The following is a 22,114-nucleotide window of genomic DNA, read 5'->3' as shown; positions in this document are numbered from 1 at the left end:
AAGAAGATAGCACGTCAGCTTCCAACCAGCACTTTGAACAGAACGAGTTGACTCGGCGAGATCCAGGAAGGGCGCGTCATTCCATGGCCGTCTCATCCTATGCCACTCAAACCGATCGAAGTGTCACTTGACAGCCTCTCCTCCCGATCCCATGCCCACATCTCCCGGAATTCATTCCATCCCGCCAACCAAATTCCTGAACGATCCATCTCAGCCTCCTACGTCTCGAAGGCGCCCTCTCAGGAACAAAATATTCCCCGTCTCGCGTACTACTGGCCTCATATGGACGCGGTCGCTCATCGTTGACTCTAGCCGCTACGCCCGAAAACCCCAAAATCAAGAATCAAGAGAATTACAACAAAGATCCATCAGAAGTTGGATCTTCCCAGTTATTTGGATTAGCCAGCCGACAAATGGATGGAAACACAGGAATATTTTGATTGGGACAAGCTGGGCTACCACCTTCGGACTCGACTCAAACGGTCCCCATCTGATTCTCTGATTTTTCTCCGGCCTGGAAAGCATGAGATGTAGTCATATGGGCGATAAATAAACAAGTTAGTCCTGGGTTTTGTTTGGATTTGCTCCTCAAGTGATTGTTTCTAATTGATATTCTGATTTTTCTTAGGTTGACTTCTTATCAACTTCAATTCATCCTATCAACGGCTCGTCTAACTCAACTTTGTGACACCGGTTGCCTTCTCTTCTTGGCTTAAAACTCATTGTTGTTTTCATTGATCATTTAATCTAATCAATTGTTTTTCAGTACTCAAACACATGCGACTAAAAGCAAGACCATGTAAATATGATTTGCAAAGATGGCTTATCATGTGTAGTAAGTTTTTGTTGATAGCAACTAAACAGCTGTTGATTGTGAGCAGGCTAGAAGTCCGATGCATTATGTTTACGTCAGGGGAGCATGTGGAGCTGGGTGAAATTGAGAATAGGACACCACATTATCTGACAATGCATCTTCCAACAAAAGTCTTGAACGACTTCTCACATCCATATCTGTGGACCATGGGATGCCCCACCTGGATACCCGGTCTAAAGTTGTGCATCTCAGCGTATTAAAACAACAATAAACAGACTGAGTATTTTTTGAGTGCATCTGATCCAAAACCACACGTGAAAATAAAAAGACATGTAAAAAACACATTGGATAATTCATATTGATTAAGATGAGGAACTACAACCAAGGAGGCGGTGCAGATGACCCAGAAGCCACATTGTTGGATGGTGTTGTTGGGAGAGGTGTACAGGGTGCCCATCATTGAGCCTATTGAACTTCAGGGATGCCATGCCATCAATCAGCTTGGATCAAAAGGTTGGGATCGCAGGGTACCATGGTCACTTGCCCAGCTACAGCTAACGGGTTCATTGCCATCATCTGCATTTTCCATAGCCAAAGGAGTCGTAGAGCAAGCCGCCGTCAAATGGGTCAATAACAGTGCCGATCAACCAGCCAGTCTTGAGGAGATATTTTGTTTGTCCAGGAAGAGTCTGATCATCATTGAGTAAAACTCCTGCACACTTTAAAAGCTCTTACAGCATGAAAACTCCAATCTAGGCCTCTGGCACCATGTCGCAGATCAACGCCAGACCCAGCGTCCAGATGGCAGCACTGCTGATTTGGACCACGGCGGCTTAGGTGGTGGAAGCGTAAGTACAAAAACCATTGGATGGGATCTGGTTATGGCTTGGTCAAGGCGGCATCACAATTGTTGAGGGATGTTGTTGCTCAATCTACAACAGAGGCGGAATTCATATTGATCAATGTGTGTGCAAAGCAACTTTGGTGGCTGTCAAACTTGATTCAAGAGATGAAAATTCAAATAACAGCTGCAATCATTTTCAATGACAATTCCGGCGCAAATTTTATTAGGCAGGAAGTTGCTTAATCCTAACTCCAAGCACATAGAGGTTCAATATCAATACGTCCGAGATCAAGTTCAGAAGAAGCTCCTGCTAGTCAAACAAGTATCAACAAATGAAATGACCGCTGACATTCTCACTAAAGCGCTTGGACCCAAGAAGATTGACACGGCACTTCAGCAGCTTCACATGTTGCGGAGTGCGGAGCTTTATTTACTTGCGGATTATTACGCTATAGATCAGGCTCAGAGAGGTGCGCTGAAGGCTAGCGGATAGTAGCAGTGCGGAGCCAAGTCACCAATAATCACACAGCCCAGACACATATATTCTTGAAGAGGGCGGTTAGCGGACATCTCTACCAAAATACCAGGCTTTATTCTCACAACTTATTTTCTCTTCTTGGGTGGTGGTCCCAGGGCTAGAGCTGTTGCCAAGGATTCAGGGGTGATGTTGGAAGCCTTCCTCTTGTTTGTTTTTTCAAAGCGCCCAATCTCCCTGAGCCAATTGATGACTTGCTTTGGCTTTCCCAGTGAGTTAAGATTGCCAAACAAGCCCTGCATCAAGAAGGGACTTTTTGTGATCCTGCTGATGATACTGCAGCAGATAAAGAAATCCGGGTAAATCATGCAAAGCAAGCTGACATTAGCAAGACATTATTCTATGCCAACAATATACATTGCCATTTCATCATTGAATTGGGTGTCTTCCCAGCGCGCCCACACCTTGTAGCTGGATAGAATAGAGTCCAATGCGTAGACTGACTTAAAAATTTGCCAGAGCTCGTATGGGTTCTTTGAGTTTTCCTTTTTTACTATTGTGTTGAAAACTCCGTTGATTAGGTTTGAGCAAATGAGGTTGGCGGCTTTCTGGGCTTTTGGGTCATATCAGGAAGAGGCAGGTTGTCTATAAATTGTTTCAGGTTAAATTTGGCAAGGGCCATTCTGACTTTCTGCTCCCATATCTCAAAATTCTGTCTGTTGAAAGTAGAGACTTTCATTGATGATTTACCACCGTAACTTGAATCACTGGATTCACCATTGTGGTTGGCCATTGTTAAGGACCTGCTCCTAGTTTACCAAGGTGAGGTTACCTCTTGTTTCAATTGAGATTGTGAATCTGAAAGAATGTGGAAAACTAAGAGTTACTTCCAGTTAGATAATTGTTCTAACTAATAAGTAAATGATTTGATGTGAATGGAATGGGAATGGAATGGGAATGGAATGGGAATGGAATGGGAATGTGTTGAAATGTTGTAATCCTCAGTGGTCAAAATCAACACATCAGGCATGGACTTGGTAGCCTAGTTGGTAAAGGCAGCACTTCTAGTATAGTGTCTTAGCTTCAAGCTAAGGTCGCTGGTTCAAATCCTGCCCAAGTCAATCATTTTCTGCTAAGCGTCTGCAAAATGCATTGTTAGTTTTAACAGAATGGAATGGGAATGGAATGGGAATGGAATGGGAATGGAATGGGAATGGAATGGGAATGGAATGGGAATGGAATGGGAATGGAATGGGAATGTGAAATTTACCTAAGAGCAGGTGATGGGGCTGCTCTCTCTTGTCAAGGAATAGATGAGAGGACTGGAGACAATGTCTTTGTTTGCTATTGTTCTTTCTGGTTGTTCTAATGACAGATTGTTCTGATTAGAAGTGGGCAATGTTAGTCAAAACTGCTCAAGCTTGTCTGATGAGATGAGGTGCGTCCTTACTCTTATTCTGGTTTAAGACCTGCCTGATCCAGGTTGGCACGCCTTGGTGATACAATGAAGCAGGGAAGAACGGTCATGTTCTACAACATGAAAGTTGCTTCAGTTCTTCTGCATTTGTACGCTAGGCTTGTGGCTGAGTCTCTTACCTTGAGCTGAGTTGTCTCGGGGATCAACTTGTTGGGCTCGGTTTGGCTTGGCTGGGACGTTGTTTTCTGTAATGATGTTGCTTTGGTTAACTTTCATCTGGCTTGCTTTGCTTTGACGTTGTCATGGACTCACCTTCAGCGGTGATTCCGGCAATTTGTTTGGCTAAAGTCTTGCAACATGGTTTCTCTGGGTTGAGAACCTTGTGCGTTGTGGAGGCGGTTGAAACTGTATGCATTGTGCAGATTGCATCAGCTCTTCCTGCCACCCGGCGCACAGCTATGGCTGCGGGAAAGGGTTTGCGTTGCTTACCTTGCTCTGGGTCTATTTTAGATCCCAGCCTCTTCCTCACTTTGTGAGGTCGAGACTGTTCGCCTGGCTTAGAAATCTCACATATTTGAGGTTGCAAATTTTAATGGCGGCTGCTATCTTCTGACTATTTGAGATATTGGTAAGGGGTATAACAAATAAAAGGGCAAGGCTAGTTATGGAGACAATACTGCATTTGGAACAAGCAATTTGCAAACAGGTCAAAATACTATGTTTGGACGATGGGGGGGATTTAACTCTGAAAATGTTGTCCACTTCAATCCTCAGTTCAGTCTCCTGTCACATGTTGCAACATCTCATCTTCATTCTCAGTGTCTTTAATTAACCTGAGGGTGCAGCACTTGCAAGGACTCTTTCCTCAGGGTGCCAATGGGTTGGGTTGAGGTCAAAAAACAGCACCCAAGCACAAACCAACATTCAGTGCAGGTCAGGTCAGGTTGGGGCAGATTTGAAAATATGCTACCCAAACCCAACCCAACATCATACCATTTCAGGTGTTGGGTTGACCCAACCTATCAGGCGCCAAAAACCCCCAACTTTACTGTTGGAGGCATCATAGTTGGGTCAAAGGCTTACCTGATTAGAAAATAGGCTGCCCAAACCCAACCAACAATTTTAAAAGTCAGGTTGGGTTGGGTTTGGGTCATGTTGTTTTCTTTAAGAATGTGCCTGAACCCAACCCAAAACCCAACAGGTCTTGGGTCGGTTTTGGGTGGGCCCAACTCATTTACACCCTGACTGTTTTCCTGATCCTTCCAAACACACTCCTCACCTTGTGTCTGCTCCCTCAGGTGATTTTCAACAACAAGCAGTTCTTGCAGTGCACAAATTTGATTTATTTCAGCACAAAATATAGAAATTCCCGTGAGTTTGACCTGTTTTTGGCTTGACCCAGGTTATCAAAAGCAAGATGAATCACCAGGGAAGAACGTGTTGCACTCTCTAGAGAGTGCCAGACCGTAATTTCTGTCTAGAAGTCTACCAGATATGAACCATTTGCCCATATGTAATTGAGTTTTGGGTTGGCTGTGTGTTCATCCTCAACTCAAACCTATCTCATCTGTATCAAATCTTGTTGAATTTGGGGCTTTAAACTCAACTAATGGCTTTCTCCACTCAACAGTTAGTACACACACATATTCTCCACTGGCCGGTGTGTACCGGCCATGAATTTGAGACAACCGCCAATTGATTACTGGGTTGCATGGCCATTAAGTGGAGAAACCCTACAGGTGATGACTGTTTTAGCTGGCCATCAAGTGGTGGGTTTATTCACTCCATGATCCTGTATATTGGCCATGAATTGCATACATCCTCCAATTGATGACCCTATATACCAGCATTAGAGTGGAAAAATCCTCCACTCAATGACTGTTGTGTATGGCCATTGAGTTAATGGATTATCTTATTAATAACTGGTGTATACCAGCCATTGAGTGGATACGCCTTCCACTTGATTACAGTTTACTGGGATTTGAAAAACCCAGCTAAATTTCCAGTAAATGATTTTCATCAAGGAGGGGCTTTCTCATCTTGATGAACCAGAAGTAATATAAAATTTTCTGGGGAATTCCCGGAAAATTTCATATTACTTCTGGTTCATCAAGATGAGAAAGCCCCTCCTTGATGAATTATATGCTGGTCATTAGGCTAGGGCCTCCATTTGATGACATGCAGGTACTGGTCATTGGATTTGTGCTTGGGGAGGCAGCAGATTGATGCCCACTGCACTTGTCCACCATAATGTACGGTGTGAGAACTCCCTTGGGACGGGTGGCAGTTCTGCAAGGGGGAAATACCAGTTATAATATTTCAAAGATGTAAGAAGCTATTACAACTGTTACGGGTGGTTTGAAAGACCTGCCCCTCTATGATACTACACAAGAGTTTTCACAACAAATTTATTTATTGTTGTGGCAAACTAATGATAGAGAAAACTATGTGCAGCAGTCTCTTATCAGACCTAGATCAAACTTGAATTCAGCGGATAGTGAATTTTGTATGGGAAATGGAGTTAGAGTGGTTTACAGCAGCCTTGAGTCAGATAATGGAAATGAGCCTAAACAGAAGATATGTTTTATATGGTTTTATATGTTTGTGATATGAAAGTGGAGATAAACTGATACAAAACTTCTGAGAGAACTGATGTTATATGTGAACTATTCAAAGTGTCTTTGCCCTCTTCCTTAACCTTCAGTTAAGAGCACAATGGGTTAAGATCACTCCAACTTGTTAAGAGCACAAGTGGTGATACTAGCTACCTGACTACTTAGAACTACTCTGAGGCATGAAAGATGTTGATGGGCAACTTGATTGAGATCACACTGCTGGATTTATGTGGATGAGGCTTGTAACTCTGAGTGAGATGTGTGTTCTGGTTAGGATTGCCTGAGTGGCATGCTGAAACTGAGGAGGGAAAATCTCCTCCTTTTATAGTAAAATGTGAGGGATTTTTGCTGGTGGGGATCCTTGTGAGGGATTTTTGCTGGTGTGACCACCATACAGGTGTCCATGTGGTGATGGTATCCATGTGGTTGTGGTTGTGGTGCCCATATGGTGTACACGTGGTTGTGGTTGTGGTGCCCATATGGTGTCCATGTGGTGGTGTCCATGGAGCCTACAAAGTTATGGAGGTGTCCACAGGTGGAGCGGTACGTGGGTGGAGCCAAACAACAACCTGGGAGGTGTCCACAGGTGGAACCATGCCATGGGCAGAGCCAAACCACGCCACTACACCACCGGTGCAGCTGGATATTGACCCGATGCCTGGGCAATGTCGGGGCAATATTGCCAGCCCCTGCAAGACTTGACATCCTAGTCGGGTCGCCACGACATTATGTCAGGTGGGTGTCAGGCACCGACAACACCTCACTGTGCTGGAGGTGTTGGGGTGATGCCGCGGGAAGATACCCACCCCCCCAAAAAGCACTCGGGCACCCCGAGGGAAGACCTGCTTCAGGTGGGAATCGAACACTCGCCATGCAGCTGCGGCGCACAAGTGCGGAGCTGGGGACAGCGGCACAAATCCCCGCATTGACTACAGTGCATGTTGCAGGTAGAGGCACTGCGGCAACATATATGTAATAAACTGCTCTTTGCGCGAGCGCACCAGCATACTCAACGCCCATGCAATGCGGGCGTCGCGGGGATCGCCGCTCAGATACTACCAGGATGTCACAGCAAAGCAACATCCTGGTGACATTTCTCTTGGGACAGCAGGGCGACGATCAAGTTGGACCGACATCAACCCGGGAATCAAGCCGATGCCAACCTTCTCCTAACATTGCCCTGATGTCACAGGGTGTTGCACTGACATCTTGGCGACACCGATGTCAGGGCGATGTTAAGAATTTGTCCGATTGCACCGGTGGTGTACATACACTATAAATATGTCCTTGAGTCTAATTTTATACTATGTACTATCAAAATATCTCTACAGTATGTAATTATGCTTATGAACACAGTATAATACTAGTAACTTTTGACTGAGTGCAGCTAGCCTAGTGGTTCCAGTGAGTGACTAGGGGTTAAATGACCTGTAGAATTCAATTATGCAATAATACATCTAGAAATATGTCTCCTTCTCAATAGTAAACTGTGACTTTATGTGATTTGATACTTGAAACACATTTGGCACACCACAACGGCCAAATGTTGCGGTGGACAAATGTCAGGGGTCCCCAAGTCTGGGGAGCCCTATTGCAAAGACCAGCACCAATTTGGGTTTGGGGAGGCAGCAGATTGATGTCCACTGCACTTGTCCACTGTAAGGTACGGCCAAACGTTGCAGTGGAAAAATGACAGAGGAGCCCTATTGCAATGGCCAGCACATACTGGTCATTGCGCCAGCCTTTCCAAGCTTTTGATGCAGTATACACTGTCCACTGAGCTCAGAAAAGCCCAAATGGATGGCCAGCATGTGGTGGCCATTGAGACGGGACTCCCCTAGTGCAATGAACAGCACCAACTGTTCATTGAGTCCGGGTAAATGTGTGACCTTTTTGCCAATGTCCACCCCAACTTTCACCCATGCATGAGGGTGGACATTAAAAAAGAAAAGAAAAAACCTCACCAGGGAAACAGGGGGATGCTAAGCTAATCCATGTTTCCCCACGCATCCATAGTTTAATGGTGCCAACCTTCAAACCTCCAGACACAATTTTTTAACACTCTTCCTCACATATTTTTTCCACTCCTGATGGCCCACAGCCAATTATTTTGAGTGGTCTGGATACAGCTGGACCGCAGTGCAGAAGTCTTAACTGACAGCCGTTGCAACTTCAGCACCATGTTATGAGAGAAATCAACACCATGTTGTTGCACCATACACATGGCAAAAAAGGTACCTATGATAAAATAATGCTGCAAATAGAAGAAAATTAATGGAAAATGGTTGGTGAAAAGATATAAGATGATCAAAATACAAGAAAAATGGTGCTAACCACACTGGGATGTGCATTTTGGTATAATAATTGACTGGATGGCTTACTGATATAGAACCCAAAAATCTAGATTTGCCTGAAAGAAACATTTTGAGTATATATCAACATCTGTGATGGTTTCAGACGTGACGGGAAGTCCTCCACTTTTTGAAGGTCTTAGACCAACTGTTGAATTATTTCTCCAGCTGGTTCCAGGAGAAACAGAATATTGGTGCACCTTTTATTATTCACTCTAATTTACCCTCTTTCCCTTGAGAAGCTTTGTTTAGGATTCTAGACTGCATTTTTCAGTCAGTTGTGGTTAACTTTAGAAAATTGTGCAATTTTTAGTTGTGTACTAGGCAAGATGCATACTTCAAAATGAATAGCTATTGACACTGAAAACTTACAAAATTATGGTTCATCCCTTGGTAACAATGGTAAAAGTTGAATCCGGTAATTTCACATTTCATATTGCTTGGAGTACGAGTGCATGTTACACAGGTTTTATCAGCTTTGGCAGGGTTTGATACTTGAAGAATAGAAATATTACATCAAACCACTTTCTTCCCAATTTGATATGGGAATTGGCATGTCAGAAATATGCCACACAGATTCATCCACCAGTTTGCCAATCCTCTGAATTTGATATATCTTACAAGTATGTTGCATAATGTGATTTTATGTGTTTTTTGAATGAAATTTTTTGCAATTCAAACAGTTTCCTGGTACTTGGCTAAGAATATATTTAAGGATAAAGATAGGTACATTCTTGGCAAAGATTGTGTGTAATGAAGCTAATTGTAATAATGATTAAAAAACACACACAAAACTTCAGCAGAGAGATGCTTGTGGGTTGGCATTGAGTGAAAGATCATTTCACATAAAATTGAACTACAGTTACACTTGTATTGGGAAGAAAGTTAAGGTGTTCAAAGTTGAAATCATAAAATTTCCAATGCATAAAATCATAAAATCATAAAACTTTCAAGTGATGATTTCACATGTATCATTCTAATTTCTAGAAATGTTGCTCTAATTTGAGTGCTTGGGTGCAACATTTTTTTTCAGCTTAGAATTTTATGATTTTATGGTGTTATGATTTTATGCAAGTTAACTTTGAACACCCTAAGTGAACATAGATTTAAATTTAACATTGAACTCACATCAGACCAAATTAAATACAAAATTACGGCCTGGCACTCTCTAGAGAGTACCACACTTTCTTCCCTGATGAATTGGTTTGAAATTTTGCACATGCCAGTGCAGTACATCAAAAATTGCTGTGTCAGTGCACACGCCATGTCTTGTGGGTCAAAAGGAAGTGGCCCACTACAAGAAAAACTCTAGAAACTGCCAGCAGCTGACATGTGGCATACTCCAGTGTAACTGCCATTTTAACTCCACATAATTACATCATGCCCTTTCATGCACAGTCACTGTGCAATGTGCACAGTGACTGTGCATTCAACCTTGGTTGAACTAAGATTTGAGAAAGGCTTGGGTAGCACCTCAAGCTCTTTGAACTTCTGCATCTCACCTGCTAGCAGTTTCTGCAGTTGTTCTTGCAGTGTGGTGTGCAGCCAAAATGTGATTTTTTTTGGGTTGTTTGGGACACTCTCCAGTTTTCAACTATTGGGGGTTTGCTTCTGACACCCCTTGGAAGGGAAAATTAGTTCTCAGTCACATGGCAGGGTGAGAGAAAAATAGGTTAAGATATAATTTGAAAGTAACAAGGAGCTCAAGCAGGGGTAGAAGGAATGATTATCCAAGAGAGGAAGGAAACAAAGAAAAAAAAGGTGTGATTTTAGCTTCAAGGGGCGAGAAAATATTATCAAGAAGGCCAGAGGGATGGAGACCTGTTCAGAGTGCTGGAAGTTGTTCTTGAGGAGGCCTCGGAGTGTACCACGTCCCTACGATTACCAGTCAACTGTCTTCCAACTTGACCTCAATTGGCTCAGCAGGAAAAGGCTCGGATAGCTTTGAATTTCTTTCGGTTAAGGTTTTTATTGAATGTGCGAAAACCAAACCAAAAAATGTTTTCAAGTCCGCATTGATATCCAAATTCTTATACCTTCCTCCGGCAGACAACTTGCCTCCCTCCACAATGTTTGCCTTGGAATAATTTGGGTCTTTGCTTAACCAATAGGTGACATACTGCCAAATCGGGGTGATTTTTCTGAGTGTGGCCATCTTAAATTTTTTGCCGTGGAGGAGTTCTTCGGTATTATTTTCAAAACAGTTTAAGGCAGTTCGGAAGGTCTCCGGTCTCTTCAAGATTGTCGCTGTTGGTTGGGGTAGGATGGTGATGATCATGTCAACGAAGACGAGATAGCGCGTCAAGAATTTCATCACCTTCGACCGCTCTCCCAATGCTGCCAGCCTTGGACTTGGACTGTCGGCTAAGATTTTCTTGATCCTCTGTTCTAACTGTCTGAAATCGATTCCTAGTCGATTCTCGTACACCTGCTGCCATGAATCCATATGTGTGTTGATTACTTTTAATTCCAGACTCGCCATGATCGATGGTGTCGTGTATCTATCGTGCTTGGGGCCGCGTTTATTGTGTTTAGTTTGTGTTTCCTTCCACATCACCGCGAAATAACTCTTAAAGGCTTTAAGTTTTCCAGGTCTGATGAGCAGTACCTGATTCGAGTCATCCTTGGCTTGCTTTTGGATCAGCTTTTTCATCATCTGCGTTACGCCGTTGAATTTTTTAGATCGGCCGAGGAATTGGAAGACCTCTTTATCAAAAACCAATCGGCAATTCCTCCTCTCGTTCTCGAAAATGTGAATCTGATCGCCTGGTCGCTCAATCTGCGGGGCAATCGTTGGCGTCGTAGTAATAGGAGCCGATTCAGTCAGCTTATCGCGGTCGTTTACAGGTTCCGTGCGTCCAATCTCTTCATTGGATTGACCTTCTTGAGGCCGATTGAGCTCGGTCATTGTCTTGAATTTCTTTGGAAAGCGCCTTTTCTTCGTGGGACGGGCATCTGATGAACTTCCTTCGTGGGGTTCCTCGTGTGCACTGACTGGTGTATGCCTTACTCTCTTCACCTGATTAGTTGGCTCGTTTGGGGCCGAATCCCCAGGAGTCAACGACCTGCTGATGTCATGGTCTTCCATAGTAGACGATTCCTGTATCACCGGAGTTGTGGGGTCTAGTGCGAGTGTATTGGGTATGTACGGGGGTGTCGATGGGCCAGGGTTGCAATGCTCCCCATAGAAACCCAGGTAGAAATCCAGGTCAGCCAAATCTATTTCATGGTCTGCTCTGCATGTCAGGAGCCTCGTCACGACGATCCAGAAGGTGGCGAGGGCCTTCATGGTGATACTGATATGTTCTGATCCTCGAGATTTTGTTATCCACTTTCAGTTTCTTGAGGGTTATCAAAATAATCACAGAGTAGGGCCTGAGAGTGGGCAAAACTCGGCGGATACACGGCGGTTTGAGCCCCTGGGCTCTTCTCCCGGAACACATCTGCCGAAATCATACAGCCGCTTTCTTCCGCGGCACAATGGAACACTATGTACACTCCTATTACGGTACAAAGGGGTAACGTTTGACCCATGCTCGGCTCATGTTAGATTCCCCGTCGCGTATGGATAGAGTAATATCATTGCACTCGTCGGGAAGTCCTCTTGCCGGAAAGGATTACAGAAGTGACTTGTTGCAGTTCATGAAAGAACAGTTATCCTCATTTCCAGTCATGATTGGAATCATTTTATAATTCCCTTCCACTTCAGATGATTCCATGAAGCAAATGAACTAAATACCTTTACGGTTTCCCGCCTGCGTCTCCGAAGCTCACAAGTATGTCGGCAGAGAACCTGGCGCAGCGAGGTCTTTATTTGTAGAGCGGCAGACCTTGCGGCTAACTTATCAAAGTCCCTCCCTATGCGGGAGGTCGGAGTTCGGAGTTCGGGTGGTGGTACGGGGGATATCTCATTTGGGTGGAGCTTAAGTTTGGCTGGTGGCGAAGCCACCCCTCCCGCAGGGAGCTAGCTTAACAAAGCCTCTCGGGCGGAGGGTCCGGGGGACCCCGCCCGGAGGGCTCTCCGCAGGAGAGGCTTATGAGTTATGTCTTGATTTAAGCAGGAGCAGAAAGGATCTGCTACACTAAAAATCCCAACCAATATAGAAAAACTGAATACACAGAGTTGTAGATTCTGTTCTTGCAAGGAATTTGAGCCACTTATCTATCTTGTAGCCAGAAAAACAACTCCTGGAGTCCCAAACAAGTGGAGCCTCATTTGGAAGACTTGTGCATTTTTGATCTTTTGAAAAGGTCAACAGATTGAGATAGAAAAAATCTGAGTAGATCAAATTGTAGAGAAAGAAAAGTAGCATAGGGTACAGATAGGGCATATTGGTGGAGAGGCTGGGGGAGGAGCTATAAAAATTTTAAAAACCTCTCAGCCAAATGAACTTTCTGCTCCCACGTAAAATTTGGGATAATGCACAAGTCCCTCCCTGCGGGAGGGGCGGCTTCGCCGCCAGCCACAGCGCTCCCACCAGGGGGGACTTGTGTTAAGTTAGCGCAGGGAGGGACTTAGGCCTAATGTGGGGGTCGTGGCGCGTAGGCCACCCACCAAAAAGTGGCGAAAACACACTCTTTGAATTTTACAGCCTACAGCTTTGATGCTGTCCGTCCCAGCTACAGGAACTTAGAAGCTTGTTGATGGTGCCGATTTTTAGAGCTGATTGTCCCCTCACCCAGCCGACCAGAAGATTTTTTGTAGATTTTTGAAGCAAGTCAAGGCAAGCCAGAAACACCCATATCTCACGCGGTGCTCGAGCCCGGGGGTCCGAGCACAGCCAGTTTTTGTCTGGCTTCTTCATTGTTTCTTTTTTGTTTGAACAGATCTGCTAAAAATCTGAGTCAACAGAAAGATAGCCGGGATCCCGGAGCATTTGTTAATGCCTGGGAACTCATATGTAGCTCGCAAAACGAGCAAGCTACGGCCTGTGTAAGCTGAACCACACTTTTCCGAGATTCTCTACGCGCCACGACCCCCACTTTAGTCCTAAGTCCCTCCCTGCGGTCGGGTTCACTCTGCTCCCCACTCAGCCTAGCAGGGGAGGGACTTTGTTAAGTTAGACCTTGCGGCGCGTCGCGGCTTTCGTGCTTGGAACGATAACCAGGTCAGAAACCCAAGTATCTCCCTGACGCCCCTGTTGTTTAGCCTAATGGCATGTAGGAAAGGGATCCCAAGAGGCACTGACAGAAAGCGCGCTGGCCCAAGGTCAGGTCTGTCGCGCGTTTAAACTCGGACATTATTCAATTCGTTGTTTAAGTCTATGCATCACATTATGCATATGACGTGTACCTCCGGCATCCTGTCGATTGATTGGTTTCCGCACATCTTCCCCGCATCTCCGACAAACTCTATTCCATTTCTATCCGCCGATAACTCTATTCTTCCCACCTCTTATTCGCCGACATCCTCGTCGAACAAATCATCGATCCGATTAAGACTCGAAGTCTTTCTCCTTCGTTCCCAGCTCAATTCCAAATCGAAGACTCAATAACATCAATCGCCGACTTTAAGCATCCAGGAGGAGCTAGAAACAGTCTCTGGGCAGGTAGTTGTTTTTGAACGTTTATAATCTACATTGACTATGCATGTTTATTAACCGCTATTGTTTTCTTCATGATATTTAGGCTGTTTTCGTTGTGATCATTCCTGCTGCTTACTCGTCGCCGTTGTTGTGTTTGTGTCAAGATTTCCACTTGTCTGCGGTTCATCTTTCGAGGTATTTTTTCATTCACAAATACTTTTATCCTTTTCTTTCAGCTAGTTAAAACTAACCATTGTTATATTTTCTTTTAACAAGTGTATTACTTTTATTGAGTTCTTTATCTATAACTGTTTCAATAAAGTAATCTACCTACAATTTTTACAAGGTCTAGAGAGGTTGGCCTCGGAGCAGTGTGGTACAGTGTCATCCAAACCTGCGCCTAATCCTATAAGCTCAAACATCTCTCCCTGCTGGTTAGAAACTGGTTTCAAATCGAGTTGATCTCTGCTGATTTCTTGCAGGAATTTGTTCAAGTGCGGTGGGCAGCTCCCCTTGAGAATCAAGACAAGATCCCAGTAAGGATCTCTACCAAATTTTGCAAGCAGCTTGAGCCTTGTTCAAATTAGTTTAATTAGCATTCTTCTTGCTTAAAATTTTTGTCAGGAAATATCACCGGTGAGTTCTCGTCATCTGGGACGCAACTCAAAAAGCTTAGAAGTTTGCAGGGAATCCAGCTTTTGGGGCTCTTAAGTCCAATCCGTGGGGGGGGGGGGGGGCGGATCTTGACGGGAAGGCCGTTGGCGTTGGCGCGAATTAAGCTGGAAACTTATTTAAATATGTATAAAACTTTGCAGTTTGGTGATTGAAGCTGGGATTTCCTCCGCAGTAGTCAGAGTTAATTTCAAGCCTTGGGTTGTCATGGGAGACTGAAGATGTAGGATGTCGCTGCACTTGGCAGTCTCGCAACCCAACATCAACCAACTCGCCCCACATCCAATCCCCCGAATGCGCTACTCCTCGCCAGTCCCACTCCAGCCGGTCGGATACAAGGACAGCGACGAGCGAGAGGAGGACGAGCGGCTGGACGAGCTCGACGAGCTCGACAAGCTGCACGCGCCGCACTCACCCGAGCTGCCCCACTCCCGACCGACAACCCTTCCATCCTCGGGCCACTATGACTCGCCCAGCAAGGCCGACTACCAGGACTATACGTGCGCCAAGGAGCCCCACAGCCTCCAACCCATCCATCTCGAAGGCGGACCGGAGCCCTCGCCTCTCCCAACCCATCGGACCCACTCCTTGAAGTACAAACCCCCAGCGCATACTAAACGAGTCCTGTTCCTTGGAACCTCTGCCTTGGTCGGACTAGCCTACATGATCGTCTTCTTCGCCACCCAAGGAACCCGCTACGGTGGGTCAAAACATCTTGTGTAACCTGTAATCAATCAAAATGAACTTACTCCCAAAAGTGCGCTCTTTGTGGCTTGTATGACATCACAGGCCATTCACTTCAGATTAATGTGATTCTCATGATCTCAGACGGTTTCGGACCGGCCTCCGAAAGCTTCGCCCGCGGCTTTGTCCAACATCTCCAGAACCTAACAGAAGAAGAACAGGCCAAATTCTCTCGGTGGACGTTCCCTGAAGCCAAGCCTGCTCAACCGCCACTCAAACGCACTGGACCTTCAAAAAATCGTTTCGGTCCTCTCCCCTTGGATCCACTCCTTGTCGGCAGCTCCAGAGTCAGTCATGAGCCTGTTCAAATCATTTTAAAAACCCCTGCAGCCCTCCCATATTTTTGATAATTTTGTGGTATCATTCATCTAGACTAGAAGTAGCAATTCTTTGATTACAGATTCAGCCGCTGGAGCAACCGCGTTTTCCTGTGCTCTGAAAACATATAATGGTATGTACACCGATAAACTCTTTTTTCTGGATTCTGTAGCATCCAAGAAAAGTTTGCACTGTTGTGCCCTTTTGAAAAATGCTGATCTAATTTTCGTGTCTGGCTTTCCTTACCAAGGTGCGATTGCTGTGGAGCCTGTCAACCAGAAACCGTGTGGGACAGTTCTAGAGGCCGCAAAACACCGAGGATACTTGACTGGCTTGGTGGCCACATCGGTGTGTTTACAAAGTATCTTCCATTATGAGTCGGACGGATCTCAAGAGTTGAAATCTTTGGTCCGGATATTTCATCTTCTTTCCGTAGCGCATAACGCATGCGACACCGGCCTCTTTCTATGCACATGTGATCGACAGAGACATGGAGAGCAAGATCGCGACGTTTCTTACGGGCGATGGTCCACTGGGACGCAGTGTTGACCTAGGTGAGTCTGCAAATTTGACAACTAGACATTTTCTACGCCCGTGATTTACTTGCAGGTCCCCATCCCTATTTCAAAAAGCTTTCGGTGGTGGCCGAAGATTCTTTCTTCCCAGCTCGAGCCTCACCTCCTCTCGTTCAGACGACCACGATCTACTGGCGACCGCCCAATCCAAACACGGCTTCACGATCCTCAACTCGACCGAGGCGTTCGAGAAAGCCTGGGACCCCACTTCTGCGAACGGCCACTTCAAGACCCCCGTCCTCGGACTCTTTAATGATAATCACATGAACTATGAGATCGATAGGATCAGCTTGGAAGACACCGACAAGCGAGAGCCTTCTTTGAGGAACATGTACGCTCAAGACTACGCATCATCTTTCTTTCATTTACTTGCTGAATATGTTGCTCGTGGCGAGATCATGCAGGTCTTTGGCTGCGCTCCAGACCCTTTCAAGAGAAGCCAAGGACAAGTCTGCTCATGGGTTTTTCTTGATGATCGAAGGATCTCGGATTGGTGAGTCATGATCACGATCTCCCTTACAACCCAAGAGCCAATAGGCTTTCTTTTCAGGACTCCAATTAATTTCGACGTGAATGTCCCACGTTTTATTTCTGGTTCAGACATGGCTGCCCATTCGAACGATCCAGTTGGTCATCTGTACGACATTCTGGCATATCAAGAGACCGTCAGGATGGTCCAAAGCTGGGTTGATGGTGAGTTACTGAAGGTCAATTCAGGAGTAGTGGTGTATTTTCCGAGATCGACTATGACTGACGGTTTGATGCGATATAGAGGCCAACAAAGCGGGCTGGCCTACGGTAATGATCTCGGTATCCGATCACGAGACGGGCGGACTAGCGCTCGGCCGACAGTTGACGGAGAAGTATCCGGTGTATGCATGGTATCCAGAGGTCTTGGCGAATGCAACCCATTCGACCGCTTGGCTGGCAAAGAAGATCTCCATGGCCGTCCGGCCCTCTCAGCCGGTTTCGCGCCAGTTCATCGTGGATGAGATCCTTAGGGATGGGTTGGGAATCGTCGACGCCTCCAACGAGGAGATCGACAAATTGGTCGACTTGGGCGCACGCCAGAACGTCGATTACCTCTTGGCTGATATGGTGGATATACTCTCTTCCCCTATTTCTAAATCATTTCTGACTTTCCTCTCTTTTCATCCACATCCCACTTTCACATATATTTCTAGATTTCTCGAAGAACCCAAGTCGGATGGTCGACTCATGGACACTCGGGAGTCGACGTAAATCTGTACAGTTATCCTCCCGATCTCACCAAGGAACTCTTCGGAAACCGGGAAAACACTGAGGTAAGCACTTTCTCCGCCTGTCTACTACTTACCCTAACCTGTGTTTTGTATTCCTTCGTAGATTGGACAGTTCATTGTAGATGCAATGGAAATCGATCTCGATATTGTCACTAGAGACCTAAATCGGTAAGCTCTCGAATATCACTCAATAGAAGCCTAGCGCTAATTTAATATGCTCTTGATTGTTTCCAGACTGGCCAAATCATGGCACGTTACTGATGATAAACACAACCCCAACTTCGAAAACATCCAACTAAAACATTATTCGGTAATTGCATTTTCTCCTTGTTCTCCTAAATATATATTCACTGTCTCCCTTACCTTTACTTACGTGTTGCTTTACCTCTCCCTGACCTTTCCCGTCGGATGAAATCGTATTGTAAAAAACGAAGCACGAGTTTTAAGCATCCTTCGTTTTGGTTCAACATACAAATCCTTAAATCGTTTTTTTTTTCTGGCCTTTTCTTTGAGTAGTCATCATCTGTTTCACAGTTCGCCAGACAAAAAGCCTTTCGTTTTGATTCAACCGTTCGATTATGTATATTCCCCGTCGTGTATGTATCTGTGAATCTTTCATCCGGACTTTTTTCCTCTAGTTTGCAAACCACTTCCTCCCTTCGTTATATGCGCATACAGATGCCCGCATTTTTCTTTTTGATTTTAATGTTTTCCCTCTTGAATTGTTTCTGTCATGAGTAGTAACAGTACTGCGCTTTTCTTTTGCTTGTTGTTTCTTCCTTCTTCCTGTCAATTGTCTATGCAGGTTGTGTCTAATAATCACCTGCTGATGCTCAATTTATTGTAAACTCATTTCAATTGAGTTTGTTCAGCTTCATATTCTGTTTATAGTCACTTCTGAGGTATCCTAGTCCAGCCATTAAATTTACAGAAACTATGAACTTGACACAAATGAATCTCAGTTTTAGAATCAGTGTGTTGAGTATTCATGTTGCATTGTGTGCTCTGGATGGCTAATCTGCTTGAGTGAAAGACTTGATCCAATGATCAAGTTGCTGGTCTTCATTTCATGATTTAGCTTTTCTGCCAGCTAAGTGCTACAACTATGTATATATATTTATACTTCCCCTAAAAGGCTATTCACTACAAGAAAAAGTCAAGCAAGTGCCACCAGTTGACATGTGAGAGCTCTAAGGAATCTGGTGATGGAACTTCAGCCTTTCTCATAGTTTGCCTTTGACCAAGCTTCAATGCACAGTCACTGTGCATGATGCAGTGACTGTGCCAAAAAAACCAATGCCTGCTTGAGTGGAGCTAGAATGGAAGTTACACAGGAGAATGCCTCATGTCAACTGCTGTCACTTGCCTGACTTTTTCTGGCAGTGATTCCTTTTTTTTTGCTCTTTCATATTTCCAAAAATTTCTGCCATCAAGACTGAGCCCTTCCACACTGTCACAGATACTTAATTGCTGCCAAGTTTAATCTTCATTTCAAGCAGGGGTCAAGAAACAGCATCACAATAATGGATAAGGGAAAGCTTAACTATCAAAGAATCAATGTCTACTGCATTTCCCAGTCATTGTTTGGAATAATGTCTTGGTTATAATGAAATCGGTTAAACTTGACTTGGAGTTGGGGAATGTACTAGTGGTGTTGAAGCAAAATAGTCCACATGCAACGTGCTCCAAAAATTCAATAGGTGATGGGTTTTGGTGCAAAATCAGCTAACTAGTGGTCCTTTCTATTCATTGATCGCTTGTAATGAGAGTGTGGTATTTTACATATTTCTCCAGGCAGAATCACATGAGGAGGCCTTCGTATATTCCTGAGAGGAAGTGAGGTTACAACAGACACTGAACTGGGAGGAAGGATTGGACTAAAAAGATAGTTGATGTACAAAAAGAAAACACTATTTACAAGATGGCTTGGGTATAACCAATTATGTATCGAAACAATTCACATGTGTTCATTTTTACGTTGGATTTGTTCCATTTTTCTTCCGTGCTGTTCGAAATTTAAATCAAGAGCTTGCCGGAACCAACCATAATCCTTTTTCCGGGGCTGGGGATTCCGTTGACCAAGACAAAAAGCCAGGCATATCCAGGTGGGTAGATTTCTGGTGAAGGTGGCATGACGACTTTTAATTTGTTGGCAGGAGAATCGAATTTGGTTATCAACTTGACAAGGCGAGAGTTCATGTGTGTCGAATGTGTTACTAGAAATGTCAAAAAATGCATTTAGGTCTGCGTTAGTTTGACTATCAGGCTGAAATGAACACCAAGTGAGAGGGATCATTACCAAATCCAAAATCTAGTAAGACTGCTTCGACATGCTGTTCTGCTAGCTTGATGTCCATATCGTCAAGTTTAACTTTGATCTTCTCCTTATAGTTTGCAATCTTTGGAAGGCTCGAGATTGTTGGTCGATGAGGGTCTTTGATATAGGGAGGGCTTAGCCATTCGACGCGGTATTCCGTTCGGTAGTTGTTTGTGGTAACGTCGGGATTAGGATTGCTTCCGGCAAGCATCACTTGACCGCTAGGTGTTAGAGTGGCAACCGAATGATAAAGCCTTGCAATGTTTGTCGTTGGCAGTCCCTCGGTGCTAAACCTTTTACCCGCTGGAGCGTCGGGATGATATAGCACGGGCGTGAAACTTGGGTTTTCCGCATTTGAGTTTCCAGTCATCTTTTCAAGACTTCCAAAACCTCCTACGCCCTAATCATAAAATATACCTTTTGAGTGAGAGAGCTGTACAAGAAAAATGGTAGGGTGAAACTCACTGTTTGGGCTCCGTTCACAATTAGAATCGTCCCATCTGGCATCGTGATCATATCAGGCATGATTCTTCCCTGCGGCATGTGCTCCACCTGCCAACCTTCCTTGATACCCGCTTCTGTGAGGACCATCCGAACGCATTGAGTTGTGGCAGGAGCAGTTGCCTTGATTAACTTTGTCTCTAAGGCGTCATTCAAATCACTTCCACCACAGATCAAAACTTCGGGTTGGTAGTCGTTGTGAGGAGATAATGGAAGTAGAATACCACCACCGGTCATAGGATAAGTGACCCTGACACCATTTGGAATTCGTGGAAGTCGAGTCTCGCGGTTTGTTGTGTAGTCGTAGATGATTGCGTCTCTATTGGCTGCCATGAAGACCAAGCCAGGCTTGGGAAGGGTGATTACAATCGGAAACAGATTGGCAACAAGAGTCCTGTCCAAGAAAGGTGAGTGAATCTGGGTTTTTTTAGAATCAGTCGCAAATGGAAGCTGTCGTGGTGGGAAGTATTCGATCGTCGGGTTGTTGATTTCGGCAGAATTTCTGTACGCACCATGACTAGTTGTGAGCATTCCGTAAGCCAACACGATGGAATTATTTAAGACTCACCTAAAAGCTCCCCTCTTACTTCCTCCGACGATCATAATAGTGCCATCTGCAAGACGCGCTGCCGTCGCATACCAACGGGCACTCGTCAACTTGATAGAATCGTATTCGGCGACAGTGCATTTTCCATCATCGCATGGTGTATAAAATCGGATTGACTGCAGGCCATTGGTAGGTCCAAAGTCACCTGGTTTCGGGCGGCCTACTGGATTACCACCGAAGCTTTGATGGAAAAACAAAGTCAAATGGCTGCTTCTGCGGCTGTAAGGAAGCCTGTGTTGTTTCTTACTTGATCAGAGTCCCGTTACCCAAGAAACTTCCACCGGCGCAAAAAGAGTTAGATTTCAGGTCTATGGGTGTGACTGCATCTGTCTCAAAGTTGTATAGCGCTGCCCAGGCTCGATGACCGTTGATTTTGAGGGGATTATTTTCAACCTGTTGGTAAGCACAAAACATTAATTGGTTAGCAAAAAGAAAAAAAATGAAACTTTCAAGAAGAAATAAACAGTGGACAGCGACTTGCTTTATCGAGAATCAAGGCATACTTGTCGCTGACAACGCTGATCTGCATGGCTGCAACCCCGGTGTGCCCCTTCACTATACGCGACCAACGTCCATTCGTTTTGTCTCTGATACCAAACGGGTCTGGTTCTTCTGGAGTATTGACGCTATGGGCATTGGTTCCCGCACGTCGAGGATCCAAAAAGAGGCAAATGCTCGCTACAACAAGGTAAATCAAGCAGAAGGAATGCCGACTAGTGATCGCAATCATAACTAAAGGGTATATGGACCGTGACACTTAATGGAAGAGCAATTGAATTGGAAGGATGTGGAGTTTTTTTTTGAGTGAATAGTCAATTCGAAGTGTAAAGTAAGGGCAGTACGTTTGTTGTGAGAGCCCAAAGAAAAGAAAGACGGGATTAAGCCTAGACTGCAATGTGTTTTTGCGTTAGAGCTCGAAGAAAAGAAAGACGGTAATAAAGTTTGGGTTGCAATGTGTTTTTGCAAGCGTATTTACAGAAAGGAATCGGGAAGGCAGATAAGATACCTAACCGTCTGCTTCCTGACGAACCTCATATATACTGGTGAAGAGCAAAAGTGGCAAATGATTGATGGAGT

General features: G+C 44.8%; 3 protein-coding genes across 3 annotated transcripts; 1 reads left to right on the top strand and 2 right to left on the bottom strand.

The window, feature by feature from the left end:
• Positions 1–10,404: 10,404 nt before the first annotated feature.
• On the bottom strand, positions 10,405–11,805 carry PtA15_8A685 (uncharacterized protein; the record flags this gene model as incomplete). Its single annotated transcript, XM_053172140.1, has 1 exon — positions 10,405–11,805. The coding sequence occupies one exon, from the start codon at positions 11,803–11,805 to the stop codon at positions 10,405–10,407; it is 1,401 nt and encodes a 466-aa protein (XP_053023334.1).
• Positions 11,806–14,941: 3,136 nt separating this feature from the next.
• Positions 14,942–18,024, top strand: PtA15_8A684 (uncharacterized protein; the record flags this gene model as incomplete). The annotated part of the gene is made up of 12 exons (XM_053172139.1): positions 14,942–15,413; positions 15,503–15,744; positions 15,830–15,908; positions 16,026–16,123; positions 16,212–16,329; positions 16,408–16,681; positions 16,755–16,843; positions 16,951–17,043; positions 17,123–17,448; positions 17,535–17,654; positions 17,716–17,780; positions 17,847–18,024. 12 exons carry the CDS (start codon positions 14,942–14,944, stop codon positions 18,022–18,024), a joined length of 2,154 nt encoding a protein of 717 aa, XP_053023333.1.
• A 1,604-nt stretch (positions 18,025–19,628) lies between these two features.
• Positions 19,629–21,767, bottom strand: PtA15_8A683 (uncharacterized protein; the record flags this gene model as incomplete). The annotated part of the gene is made up of 6 exons (XM_053172138.1): positions 19,629–19,828; positions 19,912–20,329; positions 20,395–20,932; positions 20,999–21,217; positions 21,285–21,430; positions 21,519–21,767. The coding sequence occupies 6 exons, from the start codon at positions 21,765–21,767 to the stop codon at positions 19,629–19,631; spliced, it is 1,770 nt and encodes a 589-aa protein (XP_053023332.1).
• Between the last annotated feature and the right edge of the window lie 347 nt (positions 21,768–22,114).

This window comes from Puccinia triticina, chromosome 8A (assembly GCF_026914185.1).
Source record: "Puccinia triticina chromosome 8A, complete sequence".
Lineage (NCBI taxonomy): Eukaryota > Fungi > Basidiomycota > Pucciniomycetes > Pucciniales > Pucciniaceae > Puccinia > Puccinia triticina.
This window is presented reverse-complemented; position numbering and strand designations above follow the sequence as displayed.